This window comes from Meriones unguiculatus, chromosome 7 (assembly GCF_030254825.1).
Source record: "Meriones unguiculatus strain TT.TT164.6M chromosome 7, Bangor_MerUng_6.1, whole genome shotgun sequence".
In the NCBI taxonomy this organism is placed as follows: domain Eukaryota; kingdom Metazoa; phylum Chordata; class Mammalia; order Rodentia; family Muridae; genus Meriones; species Meriones unguiculatus.
Window position 1 is genome coordinate 14,227,408 of NC_083355.1, and position 12,853 is coordinate 14,240,260.

General features: G+C 43.2%; 1 protein-coding gene across 4 annotated transcripts in view; it reads right to left on the reverse strand.

Moving 5' to 3' along the window:
• Helz (helicase with zinc finger) overlaps positions 1 to 12,853 on the reverse strand; it is a 143,399-nt gene that overhangs the window by 35,781 nt on the left and 94,765 nt on the right. For all 4 annotated transcript variants that reach the window (XM_021640657.2, XM_060386514.1, XM_021640658.2 and 1 more), the window contains one exon: positions 3,818 to 4,022. In XM_021640657.2, the coding sequence (XP_021496332.1) occupies positions 3,818 to 4,022 (205 nt within the window). The remainder of the gene's footprint in view (positions 1 to 3,817; positions 4,023 to 12,853) is intronic.

Genomic DNA, 12,853 nt, shown 5'->3' on the forward strand with positions numbered 1-12,853 from the left:
TTCTAAGTGCTAGAACTACAACAAAATGTGCAATCAGTACTAAAGCCTATTTCTATCCCATGGTAACATTCTTAAAATTTTTCTAAAAATGAAGCCATAAAACATAAAAGTTGTTTTTCAAAAAGAAAATCTCAGTGTTCTACTCAAGAACCACGCTAACACTGACATGGTTTGATAATTTTTGTATGATTCATAGTATCTGAAAGAATTCAATTTTCTCTGAAAAAAAAAAAAGCAAGAGAGACTGATGATTTTGAGAGAGACGTTAGTTAATTGCTAGGAGGCAATTTGGCAATATGGATCAGAAGCACCAAAAATGTACAGAGACTTTAATCCTGTAATTGCACTTCCAGGAATTTATCCAAATGAAATAATCAGGATGTGGGCACAGATGTTCATCACAGTGTGATCTATACGTGTGATAAATGCTTAAGAGATTCAAACACCCGTCCCTGGGGGCTTTATTAAATAAGCAGCAACACCCGGAGTCATATAGGGATATGTTAGTCTGCCTTAAACCATCACAGTCACCAAGGGGACAGGATCTCAGTCCTAAAATCATAAGGCACTGGATCCTGCCAACCACCTACATCCGGATGGACACAGACTCCTTCCAGGGCATCTAAGAGCCGGGTCAGCCACTATCCTAGTCCCAGCCTTGAAAACCTAGAACAGACAAATGAAGCAAGCCAATTCCAACAGAGTTGATAAATCTGTGTTCTTTTTAGGTTCCTATGCTAATGGTAAGGTTGAGTAGCAATGGGAAGCTGATACAAAGGTAACCATACCTGAGACTCATCTTACTTTAAAGTGGGCAGTTAACCAGCTGACAGACAGTACTACTTAGGGTATACTAAAGACAAAAGCACAATGGAGCCTGTCATACAAAAAGGCGTCATGTCTTCATGTCTAATCCACGCAGCTCAAGGAGCATGGCTACCCACCATCCTTTGATTTAGTGGCTAACTGTAGGCAGATTTACTTGGTTTGGATGAAATGCGGCTTGGTAGTTTATAGTAAAAACTTGAATGTAGAAGCCAAATAGGGCTGACTATATGCAGAAGTTATTCTATAAAAATTCTTAGTTTCATCTGATAATGAACCTCAGCATGTGTGTTCACCTTTGTTCTGATGTTAGTGCAGGATCTTTTATAAGCAAATATAGCTCCTATATTTTATATCGATAAACAAATGTAACTTGTATCATCTGCCACTCATTTGTTTAAATGTTTGCTTTCTCATCACTCATTCTGTTTTCCCCACATATTCATTCAATAAATGTTTACTAATTTGGAGGCCAGGAGAGATGGCTCAACAGTGAGGAGGCACACACACTGTCTTGCAGAGGACCTGAGTTCAGTTCCCAGCACTCAAGTCCAGGGGCTCAAAACTGCCTGCAACTCTAGCTCCAAGGAATCAGATACTGTATCATGTGTATAAACCCATGTACATATAATTAAAACACAACTAAAAATAAAAATAAAGGCTGGAGTCAGCCATGGTAATGCACGAGTTTAATCCCAGCACTCAGGAGACAGAGGCAGGCGGACCAAGGAGAGTTGGTGGCAGCCTGGGCTACACAGCAAGTTCCAGGGACACACAGTGAGGTCCTATCTCAAAAATAAAATCTCTTCAATTATTTGTTTGTTTGTGTATGTATGTGCATGTGTGCGTGTATATTATGAGAGTGACATGGGTGGTGTTGGCGGTTACCCTCTTCCCTCCATATGAAACCAGAAAAGCCACCTCAGGTCATCATGCTGGCATAGCAATGCTTCTAGATGCCGAGTCATTTGCCAGCCCTGAATTCCCAACTTTCACATACCCTAATCTCCTGTGGTCCCTTGCAAAAATGTCCCCTGTTCTCTTGTGTCCTGTACCCTTTGTAAAAGCTTGCTGCAGTCTGAATCTGAATGTCCCCAAAGACTTGACCCTCAGCAGGGGATGGACCGGACCCTCAGAGGTGGAGCTGAGAGAGAGGTCTTCAAGTCCACGCATATATGTCTTTAGGGAAATTTGTGAGACTTGGTCCTTCCTCTTCCTTCTCAGTTTTTGCTTCCCAACCATGAAGTGGGTGGTCTTCCTACCGTGACAAATGGTGTTTGACCCGCAGCAAAAGGGCCAACTGGTTGAGAGAAAAAAACAAAACAAAACAAAACAAAAACCTCTTCAATTTTGAGACAAAATAAAGCTTAGCACCTTGTAAGTCAATGGCATCAGGTGTTTGCTACAGCACCATACTGCAGAGCTTCCTTATTCACTTTAAAAATGCCTATTTTTCTCAGATGGTGTGCTATGTGGCCCAGGCTGGCCTGAACTTGTAACATAGTCAAGAATGACCACAAACCCCTGAACCTCTTGCTTCTATCTCACATATACTAGGATATCAGGTGAATTTATCACCGCACCCAGGTAGAAAGTACTTCAAGTCTATTACAACCCAGATCTTCTTGTAGGCACAGAAGCCAGGACAGTAACTAACACAAGAAAAAAAACCAGAGTGGAGCTAGTTTGGGTTTCATTGTTGCTATCTGTTTTGTTTACATTCTCTCCGCTCTCCCCACCTCCACCCCCTCTATAAACAAGGACCCCACAGTGCCTCTCTGACTCCACTTCCTGCTTCTGCCATCCTGCCCTCATCCACCCAGTATCTGGCACAAAAGGACTTGGGGCTAGTTCGCTCATCTATGCTTCTAGCACCCAACACATCGGCACATACAAGAAACTTGTCTGTGCAGAATACGTTGCCCTCTAATAACACCACATCACAGAAGGAAAACATAGTGTGTTTTAATTAAGCTAAGAGCGCATGACTGTGCAGCAACAGTCGTTTCAAGCTTAGTACCTATTTAGTTAAAAGACCTTCAAACTATTAAGCCATTCATTATTGCTCATGTTAGGTGTAACAAGAGCAACGCTAGCACACTCCTTAGATTCAGACCAGTAAGTTTAAAGCCATGCCTACTATTAAGGCACCAGCAGACTGCCGTGAACCCCACATGTGCCTTTCTCAGAATCTGCTTGTCAGGACGCTAACTGCATGAATTTTTTTCCCAGGCACTGGAGCAAACAAGCCAGCTGTCTGTGCTCAAAATAACTGTGGCTCAAAACTGAAAATGGCCTTGACCTCCCCCTACCCCCAGCTCCGCTCCACTCCAAACAGGCTGCCGCCAGACTGCACAACCACTTCATCTTCAAGAGTCCAGCAAGTTGCCTCAGCTGTGTCAAACAGCACTTGAAATGAAATGGTCATTAAAAAATTAGAATGCTTTTCTTTATTCAAACATTATTTTAAAACAATTCCTATACATAATAGCTTGTATGAACATGCTTTTAAATGTGTCACTGGGGCTGGAAGAAGATCTGGGTTGTAATAGACTCCTAAGGTGCTTTTTACCTGGGTGTGGCGGTAAATCAGCAGCATCTTTAAGACTGAACTGACTCCCCCAAGCTGTCCTCTGACTTCCTCATCTATGCATGCATGGCACAGGTGCACACACACATAAATTGAGTTTAAAAATGTTTTTAGATTTTTTTAATATAATAGTAATCCTTTAAGCCGTGCTTTCACGCACATTAGCTGCCAGCCTCAAGTCTACCAGCAAGGGGTGCGGAGGTTAGACAAAGGGTGCCAGGGGCTTCAGCTACCTCAGACTTTTCGAGGATGACCACGACATTAAGCATGGCTCCCCACCATGCTGTGTTGTCCTTTATCCACCCAAATCCTGGGACAGTTCCTTGCAAATACAGCTGGCCAACAACTGTGACCTCTACGACCGATGCTTTAACAACAAGCCGTGTGAAGCAGGGCCTTTACCTTGGGTGGCGACTGCTGCTGTCTGCTGCTGTTTCCGGAATGCTGCAGCCGTAAAGCCCGGGGGATAAACTCAGGAGCCAGTGGGTTCAACACGTAAGTCTTCTTGAGTTCTAAAGCCTCTAACTGAGCCTTGATCTGGTCAAACGTGATCCCGTGCAGGCTGTGGTTTTCGTGACACAGGGCAATAAACCGCTCCCAAAACTTCCTGCGGAAAAGATTCAGAAACTCGGGTTACAAACGGCAGTGGATGAATGGAAGTAACAAAAGATAATTTCAAATTCTGCCCACTTCAAACAGTTAAGGCTAATATTCATCTAAGTACACTGTAGACAGAATTCTTCTACTAAATGACAAAACCTTTGAAGTTTGAGGCTCAAAGTCAGCCTAGGAGCATGCAAAAACACAAGAAACTTTGGCTCATCCATGCTATTACAAAATCATGTGTTTGTGAGCCATATAAGATTTTCAAAACTGAAATGAGCTCAATTTATAGAAAATCTGTACTTTTTTCTGTGTTTTGTTTGTGTGTTTTTTTTTTTTTTCCAAGACAGCCTTGGCTGTCCTAGATATGCTTTGTAGCTCAGGCTGGCCTCAAATTCAGAGTGATTGGCCTGCCTCTGCCTCCCCGAGTGCTGGGATTAAAGGTGAGGGCCACCACACCTGGCTGAAAACCTGTACATACCCATACACGTATTACATACTTCTAATGATACAGGCAAATACACACATCTGCAAACGTAACAATTAGTCAACACCACACTACATGCATAAAGCAGTAGTTCCTACCGAATGATGTCATGGCTGCCCTTTTGGATCTGTGTAAATAACTGCTAGGATATCATTTGATAATGACAACACCCAAAATTTCCTTTCTTAGAACTCATCAGTAAGTAACAAATGACTATCTATACACTACATATATAGAGAATTCAAATTTATGTGCATATTATATAGATTAGAAAGAGCCCTGTGTGGGGCTAGGGAGACGACTCAGTTGCATAGCATGAAGACTTGAGTTCTGAACTACAGAACCCATACAGAAAAAGGCGAGGATGTAGTACCTGTGACCCAGGAGGATCCAGGGGCTGCTGAGCCCCAGAAAAATCTCAAGAAAATAAGGTGGAATGGGGAAAAGAGCACTTGACAGCCAATTTTAGTTCCTAACACCCACATCAGGTGGCACAATGGGTTCCACTCCAGCTCCTGAGGGCCTGACTTCTGGCCTCTACAGATACCGACATACAAACGGAATTTACATACTGTCACATACACATAAATAATAAGGTGGAAAGTGAGGAAGACATTTTAATGTAGACTTCCACAGGTACATGTGAAAACCCACATTTACACACGCACATACACAAAACAAAAGAACCTAGATATGTTATATACATAAAATCAATTCAGAACATAAACTGGAGCCATAAAGGAAATAATCTACATGAGGATTCTCAAAAATAACCAGCTACTCATATTTTTTACTCTTAGAGATGCCTGTCATAAATACAATTTATAATATAGACTAAGTGGTAAGAACTAAATAAATTATGAAAAATATAGGGAATTGGGAAAATCATAGTATTAGGCAAAACAAACCAAACTCAAAAAAGACAAATATCATGTTTTCACTCATATATTAAAAAAAAAACAACAACCTAGAATTAAGAGTGAGTCAGAGAGAAAGAATATGCGTTACTTTGTGTGTGTGTGTGTGTGTGTGTGTGTGTGTGTGGTCATGGAAGTAGAAAGGGGACCATGAGCTAAGAGGAGAGCTCTTGGAGGAGGAGAGGTGAAGAGAATTCACGGGACATGGGCTGTCTGGTGGATGGCAGCAGGAGGGGTTTGCAGGACGGTGAGGACAAAAAGCGGGATGAGAAAGGACAAAGCACATGTGCAGGAACATGCAAATGCCATGAGAATTACAACTTCGTACACTAACTTCAAAAAGGAAAGACAAATACACAAAACTGGAAAATACTCCTGAGTGCTAAACATCAAATAATCGTATCTGTGACACACAAAACAAAAACAATTGGCTGCAGTTGTATTCTACTAAAGGTTTGAGAACAAATCTCCAAATGTGAAATAAATATTACAAAGTTTATATTTAAACATAAAGTTTAAATATGTTCACTTGTTATAAAAATGAATACCTATGCTTAACATGAGGTTAAAATAACAGATGATGCTGTTAAAAGACAGGTGATGTGGTTTCTTCCCAAGTTGGCATCCCTGTGTCCAAATGGACAGTAGGTGATGAAGAAGGCTTCAAAAGCATCTCAGAAAAGTCTACCATATAAAGTTAGTGTGTAAGAGGCTGTGGGGACTGACAGTCTTAATATGCAGAGTTAATTCTAAACTGTTACTTTACATCTACCTTTCACCATCTTCTCCTTTTATTGTGGGCGCGTGTGCGTGTGTGCGCAGGAGCATGCAGCCATATGTACGGGAGGAGGTCCGAGGACAATCCCCAGGGGCTAGTCCTCTCTTTCTAGCAATGGCTATCATGATCAGGCTTGTACAACACGCACTTTTACTCTAAGAACCTCGCTGGGCCTTTTGTCTTATTTCTTTAAAGGCAAGTTTAAGAGATACGTCTCTAGAAAAAAAATTATCCTAAATAAAAAGAAAAGGGTCGGTAAGACATCCACACTTGGGTACTTCTGAATACAACATAAAGTCTAGGAAGATGATCCTTTGGTTTTAGGAATTGTGTGCTACTAAGACTTTTGGGATCCTTCATTTTTGTTTTAAGAACTCCACTTTAGTCCCATGCTTGATGAAAGACACACATGGTATATACTCACTTATAAGTGGATATTAGACATACAATATAGGATAAACATACTAAAATCTATACATCTAAAGAAACTAAGCAAGGAGGACCCTGGGTAAGATGCTTAATCCTTATTCAGAAAGGCAAACAGTATAGACATCGGAAGAGGGAGAAAACAGGGAATAGGACAGGAGCCTACCACAGTGGGCCTCTGAAAGACTCCCCCAGCAGGGTATCAAAGCAGATTCTGAGGCTCATAGCCAAATTTTGGGCAGAGTGCAAGGAATCTTATAAAAGAAGGGGGAGATGAAAGATCTGGAGGGCACAGAAGTTCCACAAGAAGAGCAACAGAACTAAAAATACTGGCACAGGGGTCTTTTCTGAGACTGATACTCCAACCAAGGACCAAGCATGGAGATAACCTAGAACCCCTGCTCAGATGTAGCCCATGGCAGCTCAATCTCACAAGTGGGTACCCTAGTAAGGGGAACAGGGGCTGTCTCTGACATGAACTCAATGGCTGGCTCTTTGATCATCTCCCCCTGGAGGGGGGGCAGTCTTACCAGGCCACAGAGGAAGACAATGCAGCCAGTCCTGATGAGACCTGATATGCTAGGATAAGAGGGAAGGGGAGGAGGACCTCCCCCTATCAGTGGACTGGGGGAGGGGCATGAGAGGAGAAGAGGAAGGGACTTCCAGATTGGGAGGGGACAAGAGAGGGAGATACAAAGTAAATAAATTATCATAAAAAATAAATAAGATTTTTTTAAAAAGGACTCCACTTTACATAGTTTCAGTTCCAGTTTAGATATTAGGATGTTTTTAAGATAACTTGCTAATGATGGGTGGTAGTGGTGTACGCCTTTAATCCCAGCACTAAGGAGGCAGAGGCATGCCTGTTCTACAGAGTTCCAGGACACAAAGAACCCCTGTCTCAACAAACCAAAAGACACTCTGTTTCTTTTATTAGTTATCTACCCACCACCTTTGTGCCTGTTGCCATGGAAGCTAGAAGAGGGCATTGGATCCCCTGGGCCTGGAGTTACAGTCAACTGCAAGCTGCCACACGGGTGCTGGAAGTCAAACTCAGGTCCTCAGGTAAAGCACTGTGCTTTTGAGTGCTGAACCACCTCACCAGCCCTGTAAGCTACCTTCTTAACCTTCACGCCCCATCCCAATATCAACCTCAGTCTATTAAACAGGATCTGTAACAGTGAATTTAGCAGAAATGTCAAAGAACCTCACATTTCATGAGAAATGGCTCATTAACCCCAGAGATTGTAATCAAATAACTTTTCAACTACAGGATGCTTTTGGTCTTTTTTTGGAGGGCAAAGGGGGGTAACGGGGGTGTGTTTTTGCTATTGCTACTGCTTGAGACAGGGTCCCAATCTCTAGCTCACGCTGGCCTGGAACTCACAACAATCTATTGCCTCAGCTTTCCAATTGCCAGCATTACAGTGGCAGCCTCCATGCCTGGCTTAAAAGACACCCTTTCAGAGGCACTCTAAACATTTACCATAAATTATTCACATTCCAAAAGATGGAATTCACATTTTATGCCAGACTTATCTTCTTGCTGTCCCACTGATAGAGAAAAGGCCTGGTTCTGTCCCAGAAGCTGCAACATGCAGCAGTCTCCGGCACGTTTCTCTTTGTACTGCCTTCCTCGTGGACAGCATGGGGGACAAAGTATTACTATCACTCCTTACTGTGTTTCTCATTAAATTTCTCAGTTCTAAACTTTCAGAAAAAACACAGGGAGAAGGGTGCTGGAGAGTCATCCAGGGCCTCCTGCAGCCTCGGTAAGCATGTACTGTTTCCTAAAAAAAAACAGTCTTGGGGTTTTTGTAGGGAAGTACATTCTATGACGTGTTATGTAGAAGCTAGAGACAACTTTGTGACACTGCTTGTCCCCTCCCTATACATGGGTTCTCTAGGTTTATGTGGCAAAGGCCTCTCTACCTGCTGAGCCATCTTACCTATCCCAAAATTCTTAGTTTTAAAGCTAAAAATATTTTAGGTTTTTCTTTCCATAAGTGCTCTTTAAAAACTGTTTCACACTTGGCTGTGGGTTTCTGAGTGTGTGCACATTTCTCTGTGGATGCACACATGTGCATGTGTGCCTTGGCATGTGAATGGCGGGCAGAGGATAATTTGTGGGGTTAGTTCTCTCTACCCTCCATAAGGATGGAGCTCAGGTCATCAAACTGCCACCAGGTGCCTTTACCCACTGAACCATCTCAACAGTCCCATGAAGTCTCTTCCAAGGACCACTCACATTAGCATCGTGAGAAATTTCTGACATGACGTGGAAGGTGATGGGGAGAGTTTCAGCTGTGTTCATGCGGATGAGAATTCACCACTGTGCTTAAAGGCTTCACCATCCTTGTATGCTCCCTAAACAGCAGTCTCTTACTATGCCAACCATTTTTTTAAGTAATGTTGGCTGGAAAGCCACTAATTCTACCCACTGTTAGGGTAATTTCATGTATCTGAGAAAACGTTACGCTACTTTTCCTTTTGTGTGAGTGAGTGCACGTATGTGGATGTGAATGTGCATATGGCTAGAGGCCAGAGGTCAACTTGAGGAGTAGGCAACCTTGCTTTGTTTGGGGTTTTTTTTAGTTTTGGTTTGGTTTTTAAGACTGGGTTTCTCACTGGCCTAAAGTTAGGCTAGGCTGGCCAGCACCTGAATTTGGCAGTTTGGGGAAGGGTGGGAGGAGGCAAGAGAGATGACCTATCAACTGAACTCGGGTTCTCATGCTTCTGTGGCAAGCACTTTCCTGACCATCTTTCCAGCTGAACGCTGCTGGTACTAACTAAAGGAAGCATGAGCCAGAGTAAGTCTGCCTTTGCTTTTCTGTTGCCTTTGTTTCTAGAATCACTAATAAAACAATGAAAGGTCATGTGAATATACATGCACGCGCACACATACACACACGCCCAAATAAGTATTCCCTGGCTGTCTTTGGGAAATCCGAGTTTCACACTTGGATCATATTCTACACATGCATTAAACACGTCTATATTCACCAACGTAATGAAAAGGACTAGTAACGAAATTCAGTTCTAAGAATGACTTCCTTTGAGGCTGTGATGAGGAACAACACTGTCGCTGTGCCACCGCCCTGTTCCTGCACAGACCTGTCATGCGCTGTCATACTCGTGAGCAAGGTAGGCTTTGGGAGAAAGGCCTGAGTTTTGATGTCACTCCGACAGCTGTTTTTGTGAACCACATGACGGCTCTGTGGCCTTCAGCTGTTGTATGTAAACTCAGTGCATCAGGCTGCCCATTCACAATGAGAACAGACACACTGTATGGCTGCCGGTTGGACTAAATGGGGCAATTGTGGGAGAGTACACGAGCAACGTCCGGCAGAGATGGCGGGAGGGAGCAGCCACTGGATTAATATTTGCTAGTGGAGGAGGAAGAAGTTCTTTTTATCTATTTCAGACTAACAGACAGATTCTGCTCAAAACAACAACGGATTAAGCTGGTGTAACACACAGGCTTCGTTTCTCGAAACACACCCGAGTATGCCACACTACACAAAGTGAGAGGGGGCTGAGGAAGGCAAAGTGGGAGGGGGCTGAAGAAGGCAAACTACTGGGAGTGTGCTCCTCCGCTCTGCGGGCCCCAGGAGTCACGTCACATGCCCTGGACGGAACCAGGGCTGCTACGTGTATTGCTTGGTTGGCAAAGTTATTATCACTGACTTTATCATTATCAACTCTTGGGCTGGAACCATGATTTAAATGATCCAAATGAAAGAGGCAATCAGCCAGCATTCCCTTTGTGTAATCTCTCCCCCTCAACAGCCTCTTACTCCCCCGCAAACACTTTGCTTAGCACATGAATTATTTGCAGTCCGTGGCAGACCTGAGATTCAGTCAGAAATAAGCCATTGGCGGACCCGGCCTCAAGCTAAAAATTAGCCCTGCACTACTTGACAACAGGCTACAGGAAGAATTCTTCACCTGTCTGCTCAGGGAGATGACCATTCACAGCAAAGAAAGACTAACAAGGCTGAGTCTAGGCTACCCAGTGCAGTCCATCTACAGAAAAGGTAACAGCTTCCTGGACAACACCTGGCTGTTAAATACTTAGAGGTACTTACAAGGAGCAAGTACTTACTCACAGGAAAGCGGCTCTGAACTGTCCGTGCTTGTTCACTTCCCTGACAGTACAGAGCTGCTTACATCCACGCCTTCCCGTTTTGTATTTGTTAATCATAAACATAAATGGCGAAACACTGCAACATCCTAACCAGCACACTTTGGATACACACTTGAGCAACCAAAGCAAAATTCACAGGATGGGAGACTCACTAATATATTTAGTCCTGACCCATGAAATAGCTTAGCAGGTAAGAGTGCTGCTAAGCAGGGTGCTCCCAGTGAGATCCCTGGAGCTCAGAGACCCAACTACACAAAGTTGGCTGTGGACATCCATGTACAGGCTATAGTATCAATGCCCACACATACCTCATGTGCACGCGCGCGTGCACGCGCGCACAAACACACACACACACACACACACACACACACACACACACACACCATTCTGTAACCTGAAATAAATTTCTTTCCCCAGTTATTATAAACAAATGGCAATCAGTTTTCAGGTATGAAACTCATGTCATGTTATTACAGAACTGTTCCTAGGTGAGCTGCTTTTTTTGTTTTTGTTTTTAAAGAAAAAGTTGTTTTTCCAAACGTAAGAAGCAGATTCTTTCATGAACAGCTTTCCCTTGTGGAAGACACTCCTAACTTGGGGCTGCAGAGATGGCTCAGGGGTAATGGAGTAAAGAGCCATGGAGGCCTAGGCCTATGACCCCAGTACTGAGGAGGGGGAACAGGGGACAGAGGAGGAGCTGAGGGGCAAGGTCCTAGGCAGCCAGAGTGGTCCAGTGAGCTCCAGTGAGCTCCAGGCCCAGCGAGAGCTCAGTGGTCAGGAACACTTTGTTCTCCGAGGTGACCTGAGCTCTGGTTCCCAGCACTGCAATCAGGTGGCTCATGAGCACCTTAAGTCTAGACATCTGCCCTCATGTGCACATACCCATATACAAACACACACACACATAACATAAAATTTAAAAATTAATTATAAAATGCAACAGAGTGGAAAGTAATCCTCAGATCAAAAGAAGCCAGGGCAGCCTAGGAACTGCCTAACCTCTCTACCATTCTGAACTTACATGGCAGGTTCTGTCATACTTATAAATTGCAATCAGTCCCTAGACGATTTCTCTTTTTCATAACTGAATATTATGAATTTCTTTTTAAAATATTCTAGCAGTTTTTCAATACTCCAAAAGATGAGTCTTTTGATTCTGGCTTCATGAAGTTCACATTCTTCCTAACGGATCAAGGTCACAACTGCACAGTAAAATTCCTAGCTGGCATTTCAGCTCTATTTTAAAACGGTTGCTCTTAACTATACTCCAATGAACAATAATGAGACTCAAAAAACAGGTTATTGATCACTTCTTCTTACCCCCTTAAAGAATTTTAATTTTAACCACACATAAAAATTATTTTCACTAAGAAGCCCTGCAAAGGACACAGTGGCACCTGCCTTTAATCCCAGCGCTTAGGAAGCAAGGCAGGAGGATCTCTGTGAGTTTAAAGTCAGCCTGGTCTACACAGAATGTTCAGAACAGCCAGGGCTACACAGAGAACCTGTCTCTAAACAGACTGAGCCTTAAACGAAAATGACTACAAAATTATCAAAACTTGGAACCGAGTACTATTAGAATATATTATATACACAAATGAAGTTACCAAGAGGAAATTTAATAAGATCAAGTTTTTAAGAAATTAAAATAGGGGCTGGAAAGATGGCTCAGCGGTCAAGAGCACTGGCTGCTCTTCCAGAGGACCTGAGTTCAATTCCCTGCACCCACATGGCAGCTCACACCTGTCTATAATTCCAGGCAATCTGGCACCTTCACACCAATGCACATAAAAGACAATTAAATAATTTTTTTTAAAAAGAAAGTAAAGTAACAATGAAGCAAGCGGAGGGGAGGGTGGTAGATAGTGTAAAATTTAAGCTAGATTGAAGATACACATAAACACGCCCGCCTCAGGGCTCTGGCACTAGCTGGCCCCTCTCCCTAGAACACTTCAGCTGCAGGTAACTGAACAGCTTCCTCGGTCACTACCAGAGTCAGCTTGTTGGGGGGCTCCTGTGACCACACCCTTTCTAGTCACAAACCACTTCATATCATCTCTCACCCCAAGAAGCTCCTCAT